Here is a 27149-nt window from a genome sequence, read left to right as displayed (position 1 = left end):
GGGTTTCTTTTTCCACTGTTGAATCTTTTTTGGTGTTGATTTAGCTTTCTGGAAAGGAATCTCACTGGCCTGTCTATGCCTGATTCTTCATCTTTTAACAGGACTGCACTGAATGGCATCACTCGTGTTACGACCGAGGCGGGAGGAGTGCACTGTTTATTCTAGTTCAACTTCTCCATGGGTCACAACATATATTTAATTTTTTCCCTGCTTACCAAAACAGTCAATCATAGACTCTATTTTTATCCCAGAATAAAACACACCAACCAGGCGGCTTTAATAAACAACAAAATTATCAGTTTATTATGAAACAAGTCTTAACCAGTAATGAAGTAAAGCATAAACACACAGATTGAAATACAAAAGTTCCCTTTTTACTTTAGCCCCTAACACACACATACCCATACACATCGGTTAACCAGAAAAAAAGGGATTTTTGTTTTAGAGCTCTATTATAGACAAAAAAGAACACTTGGGCTGAATACTTGATCTTGAAGAAACAGCTGATGAGATTTGTTGTGTTCCAAAACTGGCATACAATCTGGCCTCTGAGTACACTTTGACGGGTCATTGGGATCTTTTAGAACAGTTCTTTCCAGGCGACGTTGAGAATGCATTTAGTCGGCTTTTCTTCAAAGACAGGAGATGAGATTTGAGCCAGCACATAGAGAGTCCAACAAGAGGAGGGACGGTACTGAACTTAATCCTAGGGAATGAAGCCGGACAAGTGGTAGAAGTGGCAGTGCGGGAGCATTTCGGGGATAGTGACCATAACTCTGTAAGATTTAAGGTAGTTATGGAAAAGAACCTAGAGGGACCAGAATTAAAAGTACTGAATTGGGGGAAGGCAGATTTCAATATGATAAAACAGGATCTGGCCAAAGTGGACTGGAAGCAGCTTCTTATAGGAAAGTCTACATCAGACCAGTGGGAGTTATTCAGAAAGGAAATTGTGAGGGTTCGGGTCCAGCATCTTCCCATATAGGTGAAGAGTAGGACCAACAGGTCAAGGGAACCATGGATGTCAAGGGATACTGAGGATTGGATAAGGAAAAAAAAAGGCTTATGGCAGATTCATAGCGCTGAGAACAGCGGAGGCCCTAGAGGAGTATAGAAAGTGTAAGGGAGTACTTAAAAAAAAAAAAGTAATTAGGGGAGCAAAGAGGGGGCATGAAAAATCACTGGCAGATAAGATAAAGTAAAATCCTAAGGTGTGTTTTAAGTATGTTAAGGGCAGGAGGATAACCAGGGAAAAAGTGGGGCCCATTAGAGATCAAAGAGCCAATCTGTGTGTGGAGCCGGAAGACATAGGTGAGGTTTTGAATGATTACGTTTCACCTGTGTTCACTATGGAGAGGGACGTTGTAATGATCAGGGAGGGGGATTGTGATATCCTTGAACAAATTAGCATTGAAAAGGAGGAAGTATTAGCTGTATTAGCGGGCTTAAAGTTGGATAAATCCCCAGGCCCAGTTGAGATGTATCCCAGGCTGCTATGTGAGGCAAGGGAGGAGATAGCAGGGGCTCTGACACAAATTTTCAAATCCTCTCTGGCCATAGGAGAGGAACCGGAGGACTGGAGGACAGCGAATGTGGTATCATTATTCAAGAAGGGTAGCAAGGATCATCCAGGTAATTATAAACCTATGAGTCTAACATCAGTGGTAGGGAAATTATTGGAAAAAATTCTGAGACACAGGATTAATCTCCACTTGGAGAGGCAGGGATTAATCAGGGATAGTCAGCATGTCCTTGTCAGGGGGAGATCGTGTCTAACAAATCTGATTAAATTTTTCGAGGAGGTGACTAGATGTGTAGATGAGAGTAAAGCAGTTGTTGTAATCTACATGGACTTCAGTAAGGCTTTTGATAAGCTCTCGCATGGGAGATTGGTTAAGAAGATAAGAGCCCATGGGATCCAGGGTAGTATGGTAAATTGGATTCAAAATAGGCTTAGTGGAAGGAGGCAGAGGGTGATGGTTGAGGGTTGTTTTTGCGAATGGAGGCCTGTGACCAGTGATGTACTGCAGGGATCGGTGCTGGGACTCTTACTGTTTGTAGTGTACATTAATGATTTAGACTTGAAGGTAGGAGGTATGATTGGTATGTTTGCAGACAACACGAAAATTGGTGGTGTTGTCAATAGTGGGGAGGAAAGTCTTAGATTACAGGACGATATAGATGGGCTGGTAAGATGGGCAGAGCTGTGGCAGATGGAGCTTAATCCTGAGAAGTGTGAGGTGATGCACTTCAGGAGGACTAACGAGGCAATGGAATATACAATGGATGGTAGGACCCTAGGGAGTACAGAAGGTCAGAGGGACCTTGGAGTGCTTGTCCATAGATCACTGAAGGCAACATCACAGGTAGATAAGGTGATTTGGAAGGCATTTGGGATACTTGCCTTTATTAGCTGAGGCATAGAATATAAGAGCAGGGAGATTATGATGGAGCTGTATAGTTAGGCCACAGCTGGAGTACTGTGTACAGTTCTGGGCACCACACTATAGGAAGGATGTGATTGTACTGGAGAGGTTGCAGAGGAGATTCACCAGGATGTTGCCTGTGCTGGAGCATTTCAGTTATGAAGAGAGACTGGATAGGCTGGGGTTGTTTTCCTTGGAGCAGAGAAGGCCGAGAGGGGACATGATTGAGGTATACAAAATTATGAGGGACATTGATGGGATAGGTAGGAAGAAACCTTTTCCCTCAGCGGAGGGGTCAAAAACTAGGGGGCATAGATTTAAGGTAAGGGGCAGGAGGTTTAGAGGGGATTTGAGGGAAAAAAATATCACCCAGAGGGTGGTTGGAATCTGGAACACAGTCAGGTGGTTTCCTGGAAAGACTTGTTTTCTTCTCAAGACCTCAGTGCCCCTTTTAAAAAAAAAACATTTCCAGGGACTGTTTTTCAAAGTCAAGTGGCCTTTACATGACACCCTTTGAAAACCCCAAAGTTTAACATTTTTTTCAATCAAATGAATCCTCAAAAAAAATATATTTAACAAAACAGAGAAGCACTTTCATAACATTCAGCATTGGAAAAGACTGTCTGGTGTGCAAATGCTGATATTTCTGTAGCTCGATGTAAAAAGGACCTGCCAGTATCCCTTTAATAAATCTATTTTTGTGGTTAATCAATTGGGTGGTTAGCCAACATATATTGGATTTCTGCTTTTACCTCGGCCTGTTTCTCTGGACGTAAGCGATAAGGATGCTGCTTTATAGGAAAGGATTCCCCTATATCCTTGATTTATGGCTAAGGTTGTAAGTCATGGCTTGTTCCTACAGACTCCTTTTAAATACTGTGAGCAGCCTTGGTCTTTTAGTTGTTCTGCATCTAAATATGAAAGCATAGTGTTCAATCTCCCTAACAATTCAGTATTAGCTAACAGGAGTGTAAGAGGTTCAGTTTGAGAAGTGTCTAGGTCTCCTTCTGCCTGATGCTCACTATCCCTTTCATCCTTCACTGGCCCCACTACTTGACATACCTGTGCTTGCTTATCCTCCTCCCAGCGATGGTATTGTTTCAACATATTGATATGACACAGCCGATTCTTTTTTCTGGCAATCTGGGGTGTCAATCAAATAATTTACTTTGCCAATTCTTTTGGCCACTTTATGTGGACCACTGAATCATGCTTTTAGCAGTTCACCCTGTAAAGGCAGTAATACTAACACTTCATCCCCTGGCTGAAATGTTCAGATCTTGGCATGCTTGTTTGCCCATTTCTTCATGGTTGTTTGGGACGCTTTCAGGTGTTCCTGAGCCACCTTGCAGGCTCTTGTGAGCTACTCCTGAAATACTGATAAATAATCTAACACAGAAGATTTGTCCTTCTGTTCTAAAAGCTTTTCTTTGATTAGTTTTGGAGGACCTCTTCTCTCATGTTCATAAACTAATTCAAAAGGACTAAAACCGGTTAACTCATTAGGTGAATCCCTAGTGGCAAACAAAAGAAATTCTAGGCCTTTATCCCAATCATGGGGATATTCATAATAGTATTCATAATAGACTACTGGCAACACCTATGCAGTCATATTCAGCTGGCCTCAGACACCGGAAACATCAGAGGAATGTATGATGGCATGAAGAGAGCTCTTGGGCCAACCATCAAGAAGATCACCCCCCTCAAATCTAAATCGGGGGACATAATCACTGACCAACGCAAACAGATGGACCGCTGGGTTGAGCACTACCTAGAACTGTACTCCAGGGAGAATGCTGTCACTGAGACTGCCCTCAATGCAGCCCAGCCTCTACCAGTCATGGATGAGCTGGACATACAGCCAACCAAATCGGAACTCAGTGATGCCATTGATTCCCTAGCCAGCGGAAAAGCCCCTGGGAAGGACAGCATTACCCCTGAAATAATCAAGAGTGCCAAGCCTGCTATACTCTCAGCACTACATGAACTGCTATGCCTGTGCTGGGACGAGGGAGCAGTACCCCAGGACATGCGCGATGCCAACATCATCACCCTCTATAAAAACAAAGGTGACCGCGGTGACTGCAACAACTACCGTGGAATCTCCCTGCTCAGCATAGTGGGGAAAGTCTTTGCTCGAGTCGCTCTGAACAGGCTCCAGAAGCTGGCCGAGCGCATCTACCCTGAGGCACAGTGTGGCTTTCGTGCAGAGAGATCGACTATTGACATGCTGTTCTCCCTTCGTCAGATACAGGAGAAATGCCGTGAACAACAGATGCCCCTCTACATTGCTTTCATTGATCTCACCAAAGCCTTTGACCTCGTCAGCAGACGTGGTCTCTTCAGACTACTAGAAAAGATCGGATGTCCACCAAAGCTACTAAGTATCATCACCTCATTCCATGACAATATGAAAGGCACAATTCAACATGGTGGCTCCTCATCAGAGCCCTTTCCTATCCTGAGTGGTGTGAAACAGGGCTGTGTTCTCGCACCCACACTTTTTGGGATTTTCTTCTCCCTGCTGCTTTCACATGCGTTCAAATCCTCTGAAGAAGGAATTTTCCTCCACACAAGATCAGGGGGCAGGTTGTTCAACCTTGCCCGTCTAAGAGCGAAGTCCAAAGTACGGAAAGTCCTCATCAGAGAACTCCTCTTTGCTGACGATGCTGCTTTAACATCTCACACTGAAGAATGCCTGCAGAGTCTCATCGACAGGTTTGCGTCTGCCTGCAATGAATTTGGCCTAACCATCAGCCTCAAGAAAACGAACATCATGGGGCAGGATGTCAGAAATGCTCCATCCATCAATATTGGCGACCACGCTCTGGAAGTGGTTCAAGAGTTCACCTACCTAGGCTCAACTATCACCAGTAACCTGTCTCTAGATGCAGAAATCAACAAGCGCATGGGTAAGGCTTCCACTGCTATGTTCAGACTGGCCAAGAGGGTGTGGGAAAATGGCGCACTGACACGGAACACAAAAGTCCGAGTGTATCAGGCCTGTGTCCTCAGTACCTTGCTCTACGGCAGCGAGGCCTGGACAACGTATGCCAGCCAAGAGCGACGTCTCAATTCATTCCATCTTCGCTGCCTTCGGAGAATACTTGGCATCAGGTGGCAGGACTATATCTCCAACACAGAAGTCCTTGAAGCGGCCAACATCCCCAGCTTATACACACTACTGAGTCAGCGGCGCTTGAGATGGCTTGGCCATGTGAGCCGCATGGAAGATGGCAGGATCCCCAAAGACACATTGTACAGCGAGCTCGCCACTGGTATCAGACCCACCGGCCGTCCATGTCTCCGTTATAAAGACGTCTGCAAACGCGACATGAAATCGTGTGACATTGATCACAAGTCGTGGGAGTCAGTTGCCAGCATTCGCCAGAGCTGGCGGGCAGCCATAAAGACAGGGCTAAATTGTGGCGAGTCGAAGAGACTTAGTAGTTGGCAGGAAAAAAGACAGAGGCGCAAGGGGAGAGCCAACTGTGCAACAGCCCCAACAAACAAATTTCTCTGCAGCACCTGTGGAAGAGCCTGTCACTCCAGAATTGGCCTTTATAGCCACTCCAGGCGCTGCTTCACAAACCACTGACCACCTCCAGGCGCGTATCCATTGTCTCTCGAGATAAGGAGGCCCAAAAGAAAAGAAAGAATTCATTGATAATTGTTTTGAGGGTCTGATGGTACCTTTCTAAAACCCCTTGCGTCTGTGGGCAGTACGCTGAGGCTTTAACTGTGTTATACCCAAATTAGTCATAACTTCCTGGAAAATTTTAGACTTAATATTGGAACCTTGATCCATCTGAATCTCAATCAGTAATCCATATCAAGTGAAGAACTGGGTTAACTTCTGTACCACTACCGTAGCAGAAATTGTTCTCAAGGGAATGGCCTCTGGGAACTGAGTAGCCATATCCTTGATAGTGAGTATATATTGGTGCCCCACTTTTGTTTTCGGCAAAGGTCCTACACAGTCTATCAATGCCCTGCTAAATGGTTCCCCAAAAACTGGTATGGGAATTAGAGGTGGCCGTTTTATGGCAGATTGCAATTTTCCCACAAGTTGGCATGTATGGCACATTTTACAAAATTGCACCAAGTCCTTGGAAAGACCTGGCTGGTAAAAATGTCAGCCTATATGTGATTGGGTCTTCTGGAACCCCAGACGTCCCGCCATAGGAATTTCATGGGCTATCCTTAATATTTCCTGGAGATACTTGGTGCCACTATCTGGTGAGCTACTGTCCATTCTTCGTCCGCAGGTCTGTGAGGAGGTTGCCACCTCCTCATCAAAATCCCATTGTTAATATAGTTGCCTTCTGGAACACCCTTTGCTTCAGCTTCTGTTAGAACCGATTGTGCCACTTTATTTAACTCCTGGATCAGCTTGCTGTGCCTTGATCAGAGAAGATTTATTGAATATTTCCTTTGGGTTATCCAAATCCCCAAAGACAGCTTCAGATATTCAGCTATCTGTGGTGCCAATTTGACCTCCGACAATGGAACTTTTTAGCCATTGCTCGGGTCACTACATACGAGGGAAAAATTCCTGGAACCTTTTCCTGCAACTGTTCTTTCTCTTTAATTTCACTTGGTTTTTCCGTGACTACTGGCGAAGCTGCTACCTTTGCTCTGGCCAAATCATTCCTCCGGAGTAAGCCAACTCTGTCTACAGCAAACTATGGAGAACTCCTACAGTTATCGTTCCAGACATTAGGTTACACTCCAGGTGCACCTGATACCAAGGTACGGGTATATACTCCCTGCCGATACCATTCACTAAAACATTGGCATTCAGTGCGCTTTCTGCTGGAAATGTTATGCCTTTTCGCAGCAAAAGAGTATGGGTGACTCCTGTATCTCTGAGTATAACTACTGGTTTACCTGTCTCACTTGAGGGATAAGGGGTTACTTTTTTTTGACAAGAATTCCCAATAACTGTCGGGTATCTTATTCATGACCCCCACACTCGCAGAGGTTTTTATACTTGGCCTTACAACTGCAGGCAGAGCTGTAGCCTGATCTGCTGTAGTCTCAGTCAGGACCCCTTTTACTGCATTGGCCTTGTGTACCCCATTAAGTCTCATGGGTTTACCCTACAACGTCCAGCATTCTGCATGAAGGTGCCCCGCCTTGTTACAATGGTAACACTTAGGCTTTTGAACCTCACTTCCACCCTCAGCATCTTCCTTTCTAGCTTGAGGAGGAGATCCCGGGGCATTCCCAGCTGTCCCTTCTTGTTCCCGGCTACTTATTCCTTTCGCCCTTCCACCTTCTATCCTTCTCTGATTTGTTGGGCTGACGGACAAAGGATTTGGGCTTGTAAACAAGCTCATAATCTCATCAGTGATCTTGGCTACCTGTGTGGCCTTTGAATCTTTTGATTCTCTGCATGGGTTCTTACTAACGGAGTGAATTTTAAAAATTCTTTCAGTAGAATTAATTCCCGAAGGTTCTTATACGTGACCTCTACCTTTATTGCTCGCATCTAACGATCAAAATTAATTTGCTTTACCTTCTCAAATTCTATACAAGTCTGCCCAGGCTGTCTCCGGAGGTTCTGAAATTTCTGCCTTTATGCTTCAGGGACCAACTCATAAGCCGCGAGAATAGTCGTTTTTGCCACCTCATAGTCTGCAAAAGCCTTCCCAGAAAGCATGGCATAAACATCTTGAGCTGTGCCCATTAACCTGCTTTGCAAAAGCAGTGTCTATCTTTCCTTTGGCCACTTCATCTATCTGGCAATCTTTTCAAAAAAAAAAAAAATGCCTCTACTTCCCTTTCCTCAAATTTCGGGAGGGCTTGCACAAATTTAGACAGCTCGACACTGGGTCCTGGGCTGGAGTTGGATGTTTCCTCACCAGAACTTTCACTAGAGTCAAGACCACCCATTTGTCTTAGTTCCATCTTTTAAACTTCAAATTCCCTTTTTATCTTTCCTTTTCCTCAAGTTCAATTTTCTTCATTGTCAATTCTCTTTCAAGCTCGATTTTTTTTCATTTCCAATTGCAACTGAATCCGAGTTAATTCAACTGAACTACCATCTAGATCACCTTTTTCTTCCAATTTCAAATGCTGTGCTATTACTTCAGAACAAAAAGAACAAAGAAAATTACAGCACAGGAACAGGCCCTTCGGCCCTCCAAGCCTGTGCCGATCCAGATCCTCTATCTAAACATGTCGCCTATTTTCTAAGGGTCTGTATCTCTTTGCTTCCTGCCCATTCATGTACCTGTCTAGATACATCTTAAAAGACGCTATCGTGCCCGCATCAACCACCTCCGCTGGCAACGCGTTCCAGGCACCCACCACCCTCTGCGTAAAGAACTTTCCACGCATATCCCCCCTAAACTTTTCCCCTCTCACTTTGAATTCGTGACCCCAAGTAATTGAATCCCCCACTCTGGGGAAAAAGCTTCTTGCTATCCATCCTGTCTATACCACTCATGATTTTGTACACCTCAATCAGGTCCCCACTCAACCTCCGTCTTTCTAATGAAAATAATCCTAATCTGCTCAACCTCTCTTCATAGCTAGCGCCCTCCATACCAGGCAACATCCTGGTGAACCTCCTCTGCACCCTGTCCAAAGCATCTACATCCTTTTGGTAATGTGGCGACCAGAACTGCACGCAGTATTCCAAATGTGGCCAAACCAAAGTCTTATACAACTGTAACATGACCTGCCAACCCTTGTACTCAATACTCCGTCCGATGAGGGAAAGCATGCCATATGCCTTCTTGACCACTCTATTGACCTGCGTTGCCACCTTCAGGGAACAATGGACCTGAACACCCAAATCTCTCTGTACATCAATTTTCCATTTACTGTATAGTTCACTCTTGAATTGGATCTTCCAAAATGCATCACCTCGCATTTGCCCTGATTGAACTCCATCTGCCATTTATCTGCCCAACTCTCCAATCTATTTATATTCTGCTGTATTATCTGACAGTCCCCTTCACTATCTGCTACTCCACCAATCTTAGTGTCGTCTGCAAACTTGCTAATCAGACCACCTATACTTTCCTCCAAATCATTTATGTATATCACAAACAACAGTGGTCCCAGCACTGATCCCTGTGGAACACCACTGGTCACACGTCTCCATTTTGAGAAACTCCCTTCCACTGCTACTCTCTGTCTCCTGTTGCCCAGCCAGTTCTTTATCCATCTAGCTAGTACACCCTGGACCCCATGCGACTTCACTTTCTCCGTCAGCCTACCACGGGGAACCTTATCAAACGCCTTACTGAAGTCCATGTATATGACATCTACAGCCCTTCCCTCATCAATCAACTTTGTCACTTCCTCAAAGAATTCTATTAAGTTGGTAAGACATGACCTTCCCTGCACAAAACCATGTTGCCTATCACTGATAAGCCCATTTTCTTCCAAATGGGAATAGATCCTATCCCTCAGTATCTTCTCCAGCAGCTTCCCTACCACTGACGTCAGGCTCACCGGTCTATAATTACCTGGATTTTCCCTGCTACTTTCCCTTCTTAAACAAGGGGACAACATTAGCAATTCTCCAGTCCTCCGGGACCTCACCCGTGTTTAAGGATGCTGCAAAGATATCTGTTAAGGCCCCAGCTATTTCCTCTCTCGCTTCCCTCAGTAACCTGGGATAGATCCCATCCGGACCTGGGGACTTGTCCACCTTAATGCCTTTTAGAATACCCAACACTTCCTCCCTCCTTATGCCGACTTGACCTAGAGTAATCAAACATCTGTCCCTAACCTCAACATCCGTCATGTCCCTCTCCTCGGTGAATACCGATGCAAAGTACTCATTTAGAATCTCACCCATTTTCTCTGACTCCACGCATAACTTTCCTCCTTTGTCCTTGAGTGGGCCAATCCTTTCTCTAGTTACCCTCTTGCTCCTTATATATGAATAAAAGGCTTTGGGATTTTCCTTAACCCTGTTTGCTAAAGATATTTCATGACCCCTTTTAGCCCTCTTAATTCCTCGTTTCAGATTGGTCCTACATTCCCGATGTTCTTTCAAAGCTTCGTATTTCTTTAACCTCCTAGACCTTATGTATGCTTCCTTTTTCCTCTTAGCTAGTCTCACAATTTCACCTGTCATCCATGGTTTCCTAATCTTGCCATTTCTATCCCTCATTTTCACAGGAACATGTCTCTCCTGCACGCTAATCAACCTCTCTTTAAAAGCCTCCCACATATCAAATGTGGATTTACCTTCAAACAGCTGCTCCCAATCTACATTCCCCAGCTCCTGCCGAATTTTGGTATAGTTGGCCTTCCCCCAATTTAGCACTCTTCCTTTGGGACCACTCTCGTCTTCAATTATGTCTGTTTTCTTAGCTCCTGGTTGTAACTCTAAGGAAAAAAGAGGAGATATGGAAAGATGTTAGTTGTCCCTTTTGGTCTACAGTCTGGCATCCGAGTATACGTAGACTGGTCACTGGGATCTTTTTTTGGAGCAGTACTTTTCTGGCGTTGTCAAGAATTAATCTGGCAGGCTTTACAGGTGCATATCAGGGGTAATGATGCTTCATTTTCTTTATTTCTTATGCTTGATTCTCAGGGCTTCTCAAAGAGATGGAAAAGGATGAGGTGGTTGTAGCTGCCCTCTGGTAGGCTTATCTCTAACTGCTTTCAACACAGTCCACACCCGAACTGAACCAAAACAATAATTCTGAAGGAAAACAGCAAGTCAGAACCTCCTCGCCCTCCTAAATCGTGACATGTCACTTCTCTGAAAACATCTTCCCGAGGTCACCAAGGTTTCTGTTGATAATTGAGCTGAAAACAGGCGATTTCCAGTAAAAGGTTTTTAAACAACACCACTCAGTGAATCGTGTAAAAAAAAAAAAAGGCCATGGAGACTTTTCAACAAAAGTAAAGTCTATGAAATCTTCAACCTTCCAAAAAAATAATTAATTTCCACAATTTAAATGAACCCTCAAAAAATATTTAACAAAAAAACAGAAGCACTTTCATAACAGGAGGTACATGCTTGTAATGTTTCAATGTCTAAATAAACATAAGATTGAGTCAAGATTGACTTCAGTAACATTCTTCACCACCTGGCTTTCTGGGATAGAACAATAGGGTTCATTTCTAGAGAGAGAATTTAAAAGCAGAGAAATTATATTGAACATGTATAGAACCGTACTTGGAGTACTCTTAACTGTTCTTGTCTCCATGTTATTGAAATGTCATTGAGGCACTGGAGAAGGTGCAAATAAGATTCTTAAAATTTTTAATTTATTCATTCCCAGGCGTCGCTGGCAAAGCAAGGTAGCAGACAGCTTTGTAACGTTAGCACTGAAAGGTGGCTGTTTCGATAGATGTGTCATAGATTTGATTGCGAAGGAACCAAGTCCTGCTGTGATTCTATACATCTGGCAATGGTTAATTCTACATAATTTAGTGCTTTTTTGCAAAGCTCAGGAAATTATCACAATTTATTGTTGACTTTGTGTTCATGATTAAGACACAGTTATTTGCACTTTTCTTCAAAATCAGCTATATTCATACGGTGTAAATTCTCTGACAAAATAGCTTTCTATCCAAACTTTGTTAAACGGATATAAATCTAATATTGTTTTGGTGCGTTGTCTATTTGTGTATGCAAATATGGCACTTATGGAATGGAATGATAGAAAACCTCAGAAGCAGCATTTATGGTAAAGTTGATTGAGGGTAAATGCAGCAAATCAGTTACATTCTGACCTTAAAGAACATTTTTTTAAAATGAGCAGCAGCAGAGAAGGGAGCGAGAAGCACGAAGACAGCAGGAGCGTGAACAAAGAAGGCGTGAGCAGGAGGAAAAGCGAAGATTGGAGGAACTGGAGCGTCGAAAGAAGGAAGAGGAGGAAAGAAGAAGGGCAGAAGAAGAAAAGAGGCGAGTGGAGAGAGAGCAGGTGATTCTTATTGGCACTCTTCATTTATTAATATAAGGCTAAAATGTTGCACACGCCATTGTTCGTCATGGTGTTTGACTTGGGGTATTCATAGTTTTTAATAGAATTTTAAGTCAGTGCTCTAAATTTCTTTCCCTCATTTAGCTGTCTCAGCAAATGTTTGGGGTCATAAGATTTTGCAAGATTGCCAACAATGCTACTATCATGGTTGGCAAGAGAAATCCAAACAAACTGAGACAAACAATGCCATTTTCTTTGACTGTCGTGATGGAGCAAAAAATGTACCTCATGCAATCTTCCATTGAATGGCACAACTGGGAACATTCAAAAGAGCAACACCATTAATTTGACAGCACATGGTCCCCACTCTCTCCCGCCCCCATTTTTGGTAGTTACAATTCTTTTAAAAGTCTTGTCTTTTGTTTCTTTTGGTTTGAAGTTTAATGCTCGAACATTTGAGATATGAACTTGTAACACTGAGTGGATGTGATGAAATTCAAATTTCTGTGGTAAATTTGAATAATTTTTACTCATCATATCTTAAAGTCTGCAGTAATCTGAACTTGAGCATTATTTCCAGGATGATTTAAAAGTGCACAGTTTTAGAGATACAGCACTGAAACAGGCCCTTCGGCCCACCGAGTCTGTGCCGACCATTAACCACCCATTTGTACTAATCCCATATTCCTACCACATCCTCACCTGTCCCTATATTTCCCTATCACCTACCTATACTAGGGGCAATTTATAATGGCCAATTAACCTATCAACCAGCAAGTCTTTGGCATGTGGGAGGAAACCGGAGCACCCGGAGGAAACCCACGCAGACACAGGGAGAACTTGCAAACTCCACACAGGCAGTACCCAGAATTGAACCCGGGTCCCTGGAGCTGTGAGGCTGCGGTGCTAACCACTGCGCCACTGTGCCGCCCTGTACCAGACATTTTACATTTACTGATCCAAGTCAAGCTGAATCAAGATCTAGAATCTGCACTTGTAGTTGTAAAACAAAATATAAAGTGTTTCCAATTGTGATTCATAAACAGTTTGTCAGTTCATCTTTACTTGTCGTTAGTGCATGCCAGATGTTTAAATAGTGGCTAAAACATGATCCTCTGTGTACTGTCAGTATTATTTTGGCCGTGCAGCAAATCATAAATTGCTACCTGAAAGCTGATGTGTTCAAAATGGCAGACCTGGTCATGTATTCACAGTTTTATTTGCATTATTGGAGATCATCAGAATTGCCATGATAAGAGTGATTCTGCTCACTTCACTTAAATCATACTTATGTTTTTCATTTGGGAAATTGGCTGAGCTTCTGGGTATTGCAACATGTCAATTTTTATTACAGAGGAACAGCATGACTTGGGGAATAACTTTCAATGGAGTTGGAATGATTTTATACACTAATTATGGTTGCTTCTTGACTGGCAGTTCATGTAAACAAATTTGGCTTTTTTGGCTGTTTTGGGGGGGATGGGGAAGAGATGCAAATATGTTAAAATTGTGTTCACAAATAGTCATATATATACCTTTTCAACTAAAGGCAACCAAATATTTTCCTAGTTTGTTCATTAGTGTCCCTGGTATGAGTTCAGTGAAGGCCCTGTTATACTTTGTTGTGCAGGGACAGAGGAAGCCTTCTCACAGATGAAGTCTAAATACATAACTTCTAGTTTAAACTAGTACTTTTCTCATGCATTACTGTGTAATTTTGTAACAGGAGTACATCAGACGTCAGCTTGAAGAGGAGCAACGTCATTTGGAAATTCTACAGCAGCAGTTGCTCCAAGAGCAAGCCATGTTACTGGTAACTTGTTCACTCAGTTATTGTGTGATTGATGTAGCGAGCAGCTTCTGTGCTATCTTTGTTCACTGTGCCATAATCATGTTTAACAGCAAGTTAGTTAGTCCACTGGGGTTAATACAGCAGTCTGACACAAGAGAATAGCCTCAGCACAAATTTGTGATCGAACTGTGAGACAATGATTTGTCATCTATTTAGTCCTTTTGGACCACTTACTTTAAATGTAAGAACTATCTGAATGAAATGAATGGTGCTGCATTAAATATAATCCTTTCCGCAGAAAAACTCATCATTAAAAATGTAAACGATCAATATATAATTAATTAGCAACCTTTCTCTTCTAGAAAACCTAGCTTATCATTGTGATGTATGAGCAAAATTTTAAACCACATTTCTCTGCTGTCAACTAGCAATACTGTATTTTACTTTAGGTTTGTGTGGTTTGGTTATGATAGTCTTCATTTAGATACAATACTGTGTGCTTCATTGGCATTCTTTTAATCACATCATGTAAATTCGTCAAGGTTTAGGGTCTGTAAAATGGACAGAGAAATGGGAGTAAACCCAAATTATATTAGTGTGATTCTCACAAGTATTTCAAAGTACAAGCATTTTAGTTATTTCCGTGGCAAAATTGAATATAGATTTATATGGTAATATGTTTTACACCGATGCTTGCAGAATCTCATACTTCTGATGCTGAAAAGCCAAGCCTTTTATTTTTTTAAACAGCACACTCCATACCTGGTTCAAAGTGGGATAATTGAAATGACTGTGATCTCCCAGACTTGAAATTCAACCACTACTACATTAGCTTGTGTCGTGTATGGCACTGTATTTAGTTAGTGATGTGTGCCCTGAGTTTCTTCTCAGCAGAAAATTTGCAACCGTTGTTCATTGGATGTTTGATATGAATTTTCTGATGCATAGCTGATTACTGATGTGATAACACAGGTTGGAGACTGCATCTTCGGCTGACACTTGGAATATTTTCTGTGACGAGCTGTGGATTCACAATTGTTGTCAATTCATAGCTGTAGTGTAAATTATGCTTTAGGTGTCTTTCAAGTTTATAAGTTGCCTAATGAGGTGCTTCAGCCACGAGGAAAACTCTATGTACTATTCTTGTGGAATTTGTAATGCTACAAGTTTGTATTGTAAATTATAAAATATAACTCAGTCTATAAATACCATTTTTTTTAAAGGAGTACAAATGGCGTGAAATGGAGGAACAACGACAGGCTGAGAGATTGCAGCGCCAGTTGCAGCAGGAGCAAGCTTACCTTCTGTCCCTCCAACATGATCACAGACAGCAGGAAAGGAATAAACCTTACCATGCACCAGAGCCTAAACCTCACTTTGAAACAACAGATAGGAGTAGAGAGGTAAGAGAGGTGATGTTCATCACAAAAGTAGCCTGCTATGAAGGTTAAAACTATTAACTTTTACTCATTTCAGAATTTGCAATTACCATTAGTTTTTTGCTATTATCTAACTTACTTCCCTCTTCTCCATCGGAAATAAATTACAACTATAAATCCTATTTGAGCAGTAAGGACGTATACGTTTTCAGGCACCCTAATTAGGGGGTTCCTGATCATATAGTCCTATACTGGGGATGTGGGTGTCGCTGGCAAGGCCTGTATAGTTGCCCATCCCTAGTTGCTCTTGAAAACTGAGTCAGCCACAGTGCTGTGGGTCTGGAGCCAGACCAGCTAAGGACAGCAAATTTCCTTCCCTAAAGGACATTAGTGAACCAGATAGGTTTTTTGCAACAATTGATGCGAGTTTCATGGCACCATTACTGAGACTAGGTTTCAATTTCAGATCTTTATTAATTAGTTGAATTGAAATTCCACCAGCTGCCATGCTGGGATTTGAACCCGTGTCCCTAGAGCATTAGCCTGGCCCTCTGGATTACTAGTTCAGTGACATTATCACTAGGCCACCGTCTCCCTGGTTTCTTTTCAGTAGGTCTGTCTCCTTTTTTTTCCCCCCTTCCCAGCTTATTTTGAGCTTTTTGCCTATTATTTACAACTGAATGATGTGCTAGGCCACTTCATAGGGCATGAAGAGTCAACCATGGTGCATGATTGAAGTAACTATCTTACCTTTGTGAGTATTTGCAGACTCTTCAACTGTGGAGTCCTTATCTAGCACCCCCACTTGCAGACTTCTAGCAGAGGCTGCTGGATGATGACCACTGGTGGAAATTCTGGTTGATATTTACCTCCCTAATCCAGTAAGAATAAGCAACTGTTGTACCACTTGCTTGATCAAAAATATAAGAAATAGGAGTAGACCATTTGGCTTCTCAAGCCTGCTGCATCATTGAATAAGATGATGACTAAACTTTTACATTAACTCTACTTTCCCCTTCTATCCCCAAATTCATTGATTTCCTTTGTGCGTTAAAATCTATCGATCGCAGTTTTGAATATACTCATTAACTAATTATCCACACCCTCTGGGGTAGAAAATTCCAAAGATTCACAAACCTGTGAGTGAAGAAATTTCTCCTGACATCAGTCCTAAATGGCCGACCCCTTATTCTGAGACTATGACCCCTAGTTCCTAGCAGGGGAAGCAACCTCTCAGCATCTACCCTGTCAAGTCCTCTCAGAATTTTGTGTTTCAATCAGGTCGCCTCTCATTCTTCTAAAATTCATTGAATGGGCCCTTTCTGCTCAATCTCTCATCATAGGCAGCCCTCATCCCAGAAATCAATCCAGTGAACCTTCATTGCACTCCTAATTACAACAGTGGCTACATTTCAAAAGTATTTCATTGGCTGTAATGCACTTTGAGACATCCGATGGTCGTGAAAAGCACCAAATAATTGCAAGACTTTCTTTTCTTTTTCCTCTAAAGCAGCTATATCCTTGGGTAAGGAAACCAAAGTGCTATATAATTGCAGCAAGATTTCTGTATTCTTATACTGCAACCCCCTGACATCACATTTGCCTTCCTAATTGCTTGCTGCATCTGCTTGTGAACGTTGATTGATGTCCAGGGAGTTGCAAATCCTTCTGAATCCCAACCTTTATTAAACTCTCACTTTTAAAAAAAAAAATCTGCTTTTCCTTTCTCTCCAAAATGGTTAATTTCACAATTGCTCAAATTATACTCCATCTGCCATCTTCTTGTCCAATTAGTTAACTGGTTTATATCCTTTGTAGACTCTGTGTCCTCCTCACAGCTTACCTTCTCACCTGGCTTTGTGGTCACTTTGCTCAAATTACTCGAAGGACTTTCCAGATCTGTGTGACTGAGCAGCTCATTTGATAAACATGCTGAGCCATCAGGGAAGTTGTGCGGGCTTAATTATCTTTAAAGTGACATTCCTGTTTTATAGAAACAATTTCTCTGGAAATGCATGAACTGAATTTAAAACTTGTATCTAGGTTGATGAAAGGCTTAAGAAGAGTAACCAGGGCTCACCTCAAGCACAATCAAAACAGAATAGCAAAATTTTGGAGCCTACAGTGCCTTCAAGATCAGAATCATTTTCAAATGGAAGTTCTGAATCCAATCTAGCTGCATTGCACAGACCCATGGAGACACAGGTACAGAATCAAAAACAATCTACATAAAGTGTATTGCACACACTGCTGTATGAGGATAATATATTTCTATACATCAGACAAGTGATTGGTATTCAAGTGTTTCCCTCCATATCCTATTAGAAGTTATTAATAGAATTCCCTGGTCTTTTATCTAAGTTTATTTGTTCGAATAAAGTCACCTACTGATTCAAATTAACCTCTACATTGGACAGTGGATGAAAATTGATGTTCCGCTTCAAAATATCTAAAAATCACCTTAGCCTTGGGGGCACTTATGCTCTATGTGGTAGATAGTATTTTATATTGAGTCGATATTCTGATGACCCTAAAAGTAGATTGCAGCATTATTACAGCATATTGCGCCTGTAATGATGCACATTGAAATGATTCTTCCTTAAAAAGTAAGGGAAAATATGCAGGGGTCTGGGGGTAGATCAGAAAGTGAGAAGGTTTCTCTAAGGGTAAGAATTAGTTAGAAGGATAGAGGTATTGATTGCGCAATGTTGACAAATTACTGTCCATATTAAAGGACCAATAAAATAAAGCTCTGCTGTCTGACTGCTAGTTTATTTTATGGAGGCAGAATTGTATTATAAAAATATGAAGCTGTTACAGATTAATTCCAGTTGCAGTATTTTAGTCTCTATGGAAGCACAGTTAAAATTTCTAAATTACTCTAACAATGTGGATTTCATCATATTTTCAGCTTTATTATTAACTTATTTACAGTGCTTAACAGCAAGTACCATTAGTATAAAAGTATCCAATTATTTGGGATGGAGAAGATTTTTCATAGTGATTCTGTATGGACAGCCATAAGTCATTAGAGGGGCACAACAATGGTGATACTTAGTTTGCAATGGATTTGATTGTCAGCCTAGCCTGTAAGTAACTAATCTCTGTTGCTTGATGACTGCAGACAAACAATTTTACTGTCTATTTCCTACCATACCAAAATTTACCTGAAGCAGCATCATTTGAAATCAAATATCTTGCAGAAGATGGAAATGATTGAAAATCTTAAGGAAATGAAAAGACTGAAATGCTGGCATAACAGTTCAGAATGTTTCAGTTTCCAGTTAGCAAGAATAATTAAGTATGTAACAATATAAAGTTGTGTTTCAATTTTAGTATTAATAGTAATAGAGTGAGAAAGTGTTGGCAAGAATTTGATCCAGATCTTTTTAAAATTGCTTGTGTTAATGATGAATAATGTACAGACTCAGGGTACTGTTTCTTCTTGGTGTCCTATTTGCACTTATTTTGCAAGGTTCACTTAAGAATCGATATTTTTATCCAGTTATCTTTTCTAATTTTGCCACCCCAACTCTTACTCCACTCTGCCCCCCAGCAATCACCATAATTTTAATCCCAGTGGTGTTTTATCTTTTTGCAAATGTCATTAGGAGCCCTTTACTTAAATATTAATGGAAAGAGTCATTTTTTTATTTGAAGGTATTTTTCCTGTATGAATAATATTGATATTTTTGTTACTGTAAGGTTCCAGTGCGAGCAACACCAAGATCCCCTGTGTTGTCTCGTCGGGATTCTCCATTGCAAGGCAGTAGTCAACCAAGTGGCCAGAGTGGGCCAAAAAGCTCCACAAGGTTTGGATCTTATTATTTTTGATCGTATCTGCAATTAAATCCTCATAAAGGGGTAACAGATTTGTGAAGAGAAGTTACCCATTTGTAAAACACAAGCTTGCTCTTCATTAGACATTTGCAAAATGCAAGTCTTTCAGTGCTGAGATTTCCATCCACTTCATTCTCAAAAAGAAAATGAGCTGCTCCAAACTAATTGTTGTAATATTCTGTTAGTTAGTAACCTGCAAATTTTACTGATGACAGCTGGTTGAAGAAAAGATTTGTTAATTCTGGCAATAAGTTAGAAGATGCTAGTTTCAAGTTGTACAGGGACCCTTGGGAAAGAGAAAAAAAGTACAAAATTAGCATACTGAAGTTGACAGAAGTAGGATGTCATTGATGCCTGTAATTCCTTTCACAGTAAGTTGTGCCAGTGTCATGTTTATTGCTTATTGGAGGTAATCATTCATTGGGGCTCAACAACTTTACCACGGGGGGGGGGTGGTGGGTGGGTGGTGGGCGGTGAAGTAGAAAATCAGAATGTGTAACATCTGTCTTCTGCACATTTCATTTTGCTCAAAAGATGTCCACTGAAGCTGGTCTGCAAGTAGTCTGTCCTCTGCTAGGGAATACTGTGACACATCATCACTCCTGGTGGCCAGTCACAAGATGCTAGTTTCAAACTGCACACAAATCGTCCACACCAAAGGAGACCTAAGGAGAGGAGGAAAAATTCACAACATTAGAAAAATTAGACAAAAAATGTAACTAGAAAATTTTTAAAATTAATTTTGTTAGCATTTGTTGAGTTCTGGAGACCTGCATATTAAGGAGTGCTTGATGGACATTTTGCATTTCAATACTATGTAAGGGAGTTTGGTACTTCAACAGAATTTTCTCCGATGCTGCCTGACCTGCTGAGTATTTCCAGCATTTTCTGTTTTTATTTCAGATGTCCAACATCCACATGTTTTGCTTTTGCATTATAAAACTCCCATTCACAAAGGGTCTGTATCAGTATAGATAGTGTGGTGTTGGCAAGTTTGACGATACATGTTTGGGAGCTTTAGCTGTTAAGCAAAGAACAAGCTGCCTAAGTATTTCAGTTTCAGATACACAAAACCCCTTTCCTTCATTTCTTGTGCACTCTTGCCGACCTAAAGACTAGTCTAAAACTACAAATGCTTTGAGTCTGTTTAATCTTTGTTATGTTGCACAGACCTACTGTGCAGAGTGAAAGTTCTTTATTTAAATGTTTTCCCTCTCTAGCAATATAGAGCCCAGACTGTTGTGGGAGAGGGTGGAGAAACTCGTACCAAGACCAGGCAGTGGTAGCTCCTCGGGCTCTAGCAACTCTGGCTCACAGCCAGGATCTCATCCTGGCTCTCAAACTGGATCTGGTGAACGCTACAGGCTACGATGTGAGATTTTCCTTTTTGAATTATTTAAGTACATTATTCACTGCTTTGCTCGTTAACTCCTTGAAGAGCAAGTTCCCTTGGAGACCATGTTGGTTTGAAAAGAGGATCAAAAGTTCACCAAATGAAAGCAGATATAGTTTTCGGTTGGTTTTAATCACACAAACATGAGAAATATAATTTTAATTTTTAAAAATAAAACTTTTAGATGTTTGAAGGTTATAAGTTACTCTAATGTTTAGACACACTCACTATTAATATTTAATATTTGAGTGCAAAGGAAACAACTTCTCTTTCAAAAGATATATGACCTCTAATGTACTGGACAATTGGTGTCATCGCAATATAGTCTATTAACTTTATGCCACTATCAAGGCTGTGAAGTAAATGGGCACAAATACTGCAAAAATCAACAAAGGTTTAATTGATATTGTCCAATCTCAAATTGATAAATCCACATCATCTTCAATTTATTATATACATACATATGCACATACACATTAGGAACAGGAATAGGCCATTTGGCCCCTCGAGCCTGCCTCGCTATTTGATAAGATCATGGTAGATCTGATTGTGGCTTCAACTCTACTTTCCTGTCTATCTGCTATAACCTTTGACTCCTTGTCAATCAAGATTCTGGGCTGCATTTTACATTCCTGCCGCCGAAATCGGCAGCAGACGTAAACAATGGCAGTCCACCCATGATATTAAACGCGGCAGCTCATTTAAATGGCCAGGGCAGACCGCGCCCCCGATGATGTGGCGGGGGTGGGCGGTCCTTCCCCAGCAATGGCATCAGCTGCCTTTGCCATTTTTAAAGGGCTTTGAGTCCTATCGTTACATTTAAATATTTAAAGGCGAATGGATTTTAAAATATTGAATTAAATGATCTTGCCCCTCTCTCGCTCCCCCCCCCCCCCCCAACAACCATAGATTTAATTCCTTGCCCTATTCTCACTCTTTCCCCCCCGCCGCCCAAAGTTCATAAACTTTAATCTTTACCCCTTCCCACCATCCCCTACACCAATGAAATGACTCTGACGCCACTCCCCCACCCCGCACTGAAAAACATAACTGCTCCCCCCTCCCCACCTGTGTTCCGCCTCAGATCCCCGGATGGGGGTTTCACCACCACCGGTAATATCAGGCTGGGCCTTCCCAGCTTCAAGACCCATGGCAGGTCTCTGCTCTAGGCATTTTCTGGCCCCTGTCATCACCCCCGACGTCGGGGGGTCTGTAAAATTCAGCACTATTTCACTCAGCCTTAAAAATATTCAATGACCCTGCCTCCACTGTTCTCTGTGGAAGAGAATTCCACAGGCCAACAACCTTCAGAGAAAAATTCTCCTTATCTTTGTCTTAAATGGGACACCCATAATTGTTAAAGTGTGTCCCCTCGTTCTAGTCTCTCCCATAAGGAGAAACATCATCTCAGCATCCACCCTGTCAAGTCCCCTCAGGATCCTATATGTTTCAATAAGATCACTTCTCTTTCTTCTAAACTCCAATGGTTACAGGCCCAACCTGTCCAATCTTTCCTTATAAGATAACCCCTTCATCCCAGGAATCAGTCGAGTGCACCTTCTCTGAACTGCTAATGCAATTATATCCTCTCTTGAGTAAGGAGACCAAAACTCTACGTGGTACTCCAGATATTAAAAGTTGGTTAACTGCATTTGTGTCCCTTTTATCATTAGGAATTTACAGGTGCTGGGATTCATGTGCTTACTTGGAAATCTTGATCAGTGTTTCAGTACTTAGGCTTTTGATCTAATTGTTTTGTTCACAGCATCATCAAAGTCTGAGGGTTCACCATCCCAACGTCACGAAAATCTTACAAAAAAACAGGAAGAGAAAAAGGACTTCAGGCCAAGCAGACCAGCTGTAAGCTCCTTAAAGCTTGCTTACTTTCTTGTATTGGTGTTTTCCAAAATGCAGCTCATCGTAACTTCTTTGCTTTCTTGAGCAAATTTATATGAAGCACAATTTTAATTTTTAAATTAATTTTATATTTAAGTCGCACTAGTTCTTTAAACTCCTGCTTAAGTATTTGCATGCTCCAATTTGATATTGAAAGACAGTTAATGAAATTAAACTGATCTTTGCTTCATTGACTTCTAAATCCATAACTCTGTTCTAGTAGGATTCCAGATGGTTGCACAGGTCATACATATATATGGTTTTATTTATCACAAATACTAGCTGTGACTGCAATAACAAATTCATTTCCTTTTAGAAAAATATAATATGGCAGAAGTGTCTGTTTGTTTATGTTGGTTTTTTTCTTCTCTTCCTCCTCCCCTTTCACCCTGTCGGTCTGACCAATGATGGCTCATGACTCAATCGCATGACCATTCACATGGGTTGCTGAATGTTGTAGGGGGATGTGGTAAGCTATTGCATTTTAGCAGTCTTCCTTTTGCCTGCTTATGCTTTTAGTAGCATGCATTTATTTCTTTGCTTAAAAGCTTTGTGTGTGTGTGGATTTTTAAAATAGATTTAGTGTTCCAGTCTATTTTTAGTCAATGTATCCTGAGTTATTGGAGCGTTTGAATGTTATGTAATTAGTTTCTTACTTTATAATACTGTAACTACATTTATTGCAACTTTGACAATTTTCTGCATGTAACAATTGAGCCCTACCCATAAGCACGTTACTATAAATGTAATATTTTGGTTTCTTTTGGATGTGCTGTTACCATTTTTGTCAAGCATGATTTTTTTATATATAGGGATACAGTGAAATTATTTTGTAGCAAGTGAAAATATGTACAGTACAAACATTTTACTTGAATAAAGTAAATTTACACCTTTTAACCTTGAAATTTATGGTATTATATAGTTTGGGATATTATGTTTAGACCAGCAAAAAAACTATCACCTAGAGTTGTAACTTCTGGTTTGGTGGAAGGTATGAAAATAATTGTAAATTTTCTACAGTAGTATGATCAACACTATACTTTTTCGGCAATTATAGTATAAAGCTGTGTCAAGTCTGATACTAATAATGTATTTGCTAGGTGACTTGTGGGATGGAGTTAATGTATTTCTATAAAATCACTTCTTGGCACTTCTCAAAAAGAATTAGCCTGCATTGAAAAGTAAATGATTTACTTTCCCTGTCCCCTAAAACTTAGATAATTAGATTGGAGCTTGCATATTTTTGAACACTGCAATTTGTAGTTTGACTATTTTAGAAAATAACTTTGGCCTTTTCTGAATAAATCAAAACCTGAGTTCAGAACAGATGTCTTTTAGTTAGTTATTTACATTTAGAATGTTTTAATTTGAAATCAAATGGTGTCTCATTTGAGCATTTATACCTTTGACTGAATTCACTTAAAATAAGTATTGTGTAAGTATTCTGCTGCACTTTCCACTTGATCCTTTAAGCTTCACCTGTACATCTCAATTTCCACTACTTAATGATTCGATAGAAATTTTAAACTTGGTCAGGACATGAGAAATTTCTTCTTTTGATTTTTTAAAAAATTCGTTTTGTGGGGTGTGGGCATCACTGACTAGACCAGCATTTATTGCCCATCCCTAATTGCACTTGACAATTGAATGGCTTGCTAGGCCATTTCAGAGGGCAGTTAAGAGTCAATCACATTGCTGTGGGTCTGGAGTCACATGTAGGCCAGACCAGGTAAGGACAGCAGATTTCCTTCCCTAAAGGACATTAATGAATCAGATGGGTTTTTACAACAATCTGGTAGCTTCATGCTCACCATTGCTGAGACTAGTTTTTTATTCCAGATTTATTTAATAACTGAATTTAACAGCCCAGGCACTGAGCCAGACACACACACACACTTTGCATGCCAGGCACTGAGTCAGATACAAACAGACACTCGACAATGGTTTTGTGGTCACCATTTGACTAGTTTATTAATTGAATTCAAATTTCACCATCTGCCATGGTGAGATTCAAACCTATGCCCCCAGAGCATTTGCCTGGGCTCTGGATTACTAGTCCAGTGACATTACCACCACTACACCACCACCTCCCCGGTTAACCTCAACAAGTTTATCCCCCTTCCAATTTACTACTTAAGATACTAGAATTTGATCATGGCATGAAAGATATTTTGCAGCTAAGTATTTCATAGCTGATCTTTGCTATATTATTGTTTTGCATCAGATTTAAACATTGACCCAAATACTTGATCTGTGACCTAATTTCTTAGTTTCAGGATCTTGCTGCCTTGGCTAAAGAGCTTCGAGCTGTAGATGATGTTCGACCTCCTCAAAAAGTTACCGATTATTCTTCTTCAAGTGATGAATCGGGGACTACTGATGAGGAAGATGAGGATCTGGAACAAGAAGGGACGGATGAAACCGAACCCATGTCAGATGATGCTAGGGCAGTGTATGTGATCCTAGTTAATAGAAATTCTGGAACTAATGTACTGTACTACTCATAGCATGGATTGTGTCCACTTGCAACCCATTTCTTCTGCCACTGTGCAGAGATTTTCTCCAAGTGTCTCTAGGCCCCCCTTTGTTGCCTGCTGGTTGTGGTTTATTACTTAGAATCATAACATCTCATAGAACACAAGGAGGCCATTCAGTCTGTCAGCTGAAAGAGCTGTCCAATTTAGTCTCACCTTTTCTGCAAATTAGGCCTCTGCGTACATGCCCAATTGCCTTTTGAAATTTCCTATATAATTTTTGTGATTGGAAGACTGTTACCAGTGGTGTACCACAGGGATCTGTGCTGGGACCCTTGCTGTTTGTAGTGTTCGTTAATGATTTAGACGTGAATATAGGAGGTATGATCAGTAAGTTTGCAGATGACACGAAAATTGATGGTGTCGTAAATAGTGAGGAGGAAAGTCTTCGATTACAGGACGATATAGATGTGCTGGTAAGATGGGCAGAGCAGTGGCAAATGGAATTTAATCCTGAGAAGTGTGAGATGATGCATTTTGAGAGGACTAATAAGGCAATGTGAGCCGTATGGAAGATGGCAGGATCCCCAAAGACACATTGTACAGCGAGCTCGCCACTGGTATCAGACCCACCGGCCGTCCATGTCTCAGCTTTAAAGACGTCTGCAAACGCGACATGAAGTCCTGTGACATTGATCACAAGTCGTGGGAGTCAGTTGCCAGCGTTCGCCAGAGCTGGCGGGCAGCCATAAAGGTGGGGCTAAAGTGTGGCGAGTCGAAGAGACTTAACTGTTGGCAGGAAAAAAGACAGAGGCGCAAGGGGAGAGCCAACTGTGTAACAGCCCCGACAAACAAATTTTTCTGCAGCACCTGTGGAAGAGCCTGTCACTCTAGAATTGGCCTTTATAGCCACTCCAGGCACTGCTCCACACACCACTGACCACCTCCAGGCGCTTACCCATTGTCTCTTGAGATAAGGAGGCCAAAGAAGAATAAGGCAAGGGAATATACAATGGATGGTACGACCCTAGGAAGTACAGAGGGTCAGAGGGACCTTGGTGTACTTGTCCATAGATCACTGAAGGCACAGCACAGGTAGATAAGGTGGTTAGGAAGGCATATGGGATACTTGCCTTTATTAGCTGAGGCACGGAATGTAAGAGCAGGGAGGTTATGATGGAACTGTATAAAAGGCTAGTTAGACCACAGCTGGATCTGTACAGTTCTAGTCGCCACAGTATAGGAAGGTTGTGATTGCACTGAAGAGGGTGCAGAGGAGATTCACCAGGATGTTGCCTGGGCTGGAGCATTTCAGCTATGAAGAGAGACTGGATAGGCTAGGGTTGTTTTCCTTAGAGCAGAGAAGGCTGAGGGGGGAAACTGATTGAAGTATACAAAATTGAGGGGCATAGATAGGGTAGATGGGAAGAAATCTTTTCCCTTAGCGGAGGTGCCAATAACCAGGGGGCATAGATTTAAGGCAAGGGGCAGGAGGTTTAGAGGGGATTTGAGGAAAAAAATTTTCACCTATAGGGTGTTTTGAATCTGGAACGCACTGCCTGAAGGGCTGGTAGAGGCAGGAACCCTGACAACATTGAAGAAGTACTTAGATGAGCACTTGAAATGCCATAGCATAGAAGGCTATGGGCTAAATGCTGGAAAATGGGATTAGAATGGGTGGTGCGTGATGGCCGGCACGGACACGATGGGCCGAAGGGCCTGTTTCTGTGCTGTATAACGCCATGATTCTAATCTACTTGCACCACCCTTGCAGATAGTGCACTACAGAATTTAACCCTCTCTGAAAGAAATTCTCCTCATTTTGCTTGTGCTTCTTTTGCCAATTATTTTAATCTGTGATCTCTGGTTACATCCCACAGGGGAATCCAGAGGAAACTGTTGCTCCCTATTTGCTCTATCAAAACCCCATATAATTAATAGCTCTATTCGGTCTCCCTTTAATCTCCTCTTCTCTAAGGAGAACAGTCTTGGCTTCTGCAATATCTCCACATGACTGAAGTCCCTCAGCTTTGGGTATCTTCCT

The 27149-nt window shown here is 41.5% G+C and overlaps 1 protein-coding gene across 5 annotated transcripts in view; it reads left to right on the top strand.

The window, feature by feature from the left end:
* Nucleotides 1-27149, top strand: part of LOC137371369 (mitogen-activated protein kinase kinase kinase kinase 4) — a 386728-nt gene that overhangs the window by 271328 nt on the left and 88251 nt on the right. For 4 of the 5 annotated variants that reach the window (XM_068033852.1, XM_068033851.1, XM_068033850.1 and 1 more), the window contains exons 13-20: nt 12170-12331; nt 14058-14144; nt 15347-15526; nt 17546-17707; nt 19208-19314; nt 20563-20714; nt 22501-22595; nt 24902-25083. In XM_068033852.1, the coding sequence (XP_067889953.1) occupies nt 12170-12331; nt 14058-14144; nt 15347-15526; nt 17546-17707; nt 19208-19314; nt 20563-20714; nt 22501-22595; nt 24902-25083 (1127 nt within the window). Of the gene's footprint in view, nt 1-10989; nt 11039-12169; nt 12332-14057; nt 14145-15346; nt 15527-17545; nt 17708-19207; nt 19315-20562; nt 20715-22500; nt 22596-24901; nt 25084-27149 lie in introns of those variants that run through there. The other variant, XM_068033854.1, reaches the window with a different exon arrangement.

This window comes from Heterodontus francisci, chromosome 6, assembly GCF_036365525.1.
Source record: "Heterodontus francisci isolate sHetFra1 chromosome 6, sHetFra1.hap1, whole genome shotgun sequence".
NCBI classification, from domain to species: domain Eukaryota; kingdom Metazoa; phylum Chordata; class Chondrichthyes; order Heterodontiformes; family Heterodontidae; genus Heterodontus; species Heterodontus francisci.
This window is presented reverse-complemented; position numbering and strand designations above follow the sequence as displayed.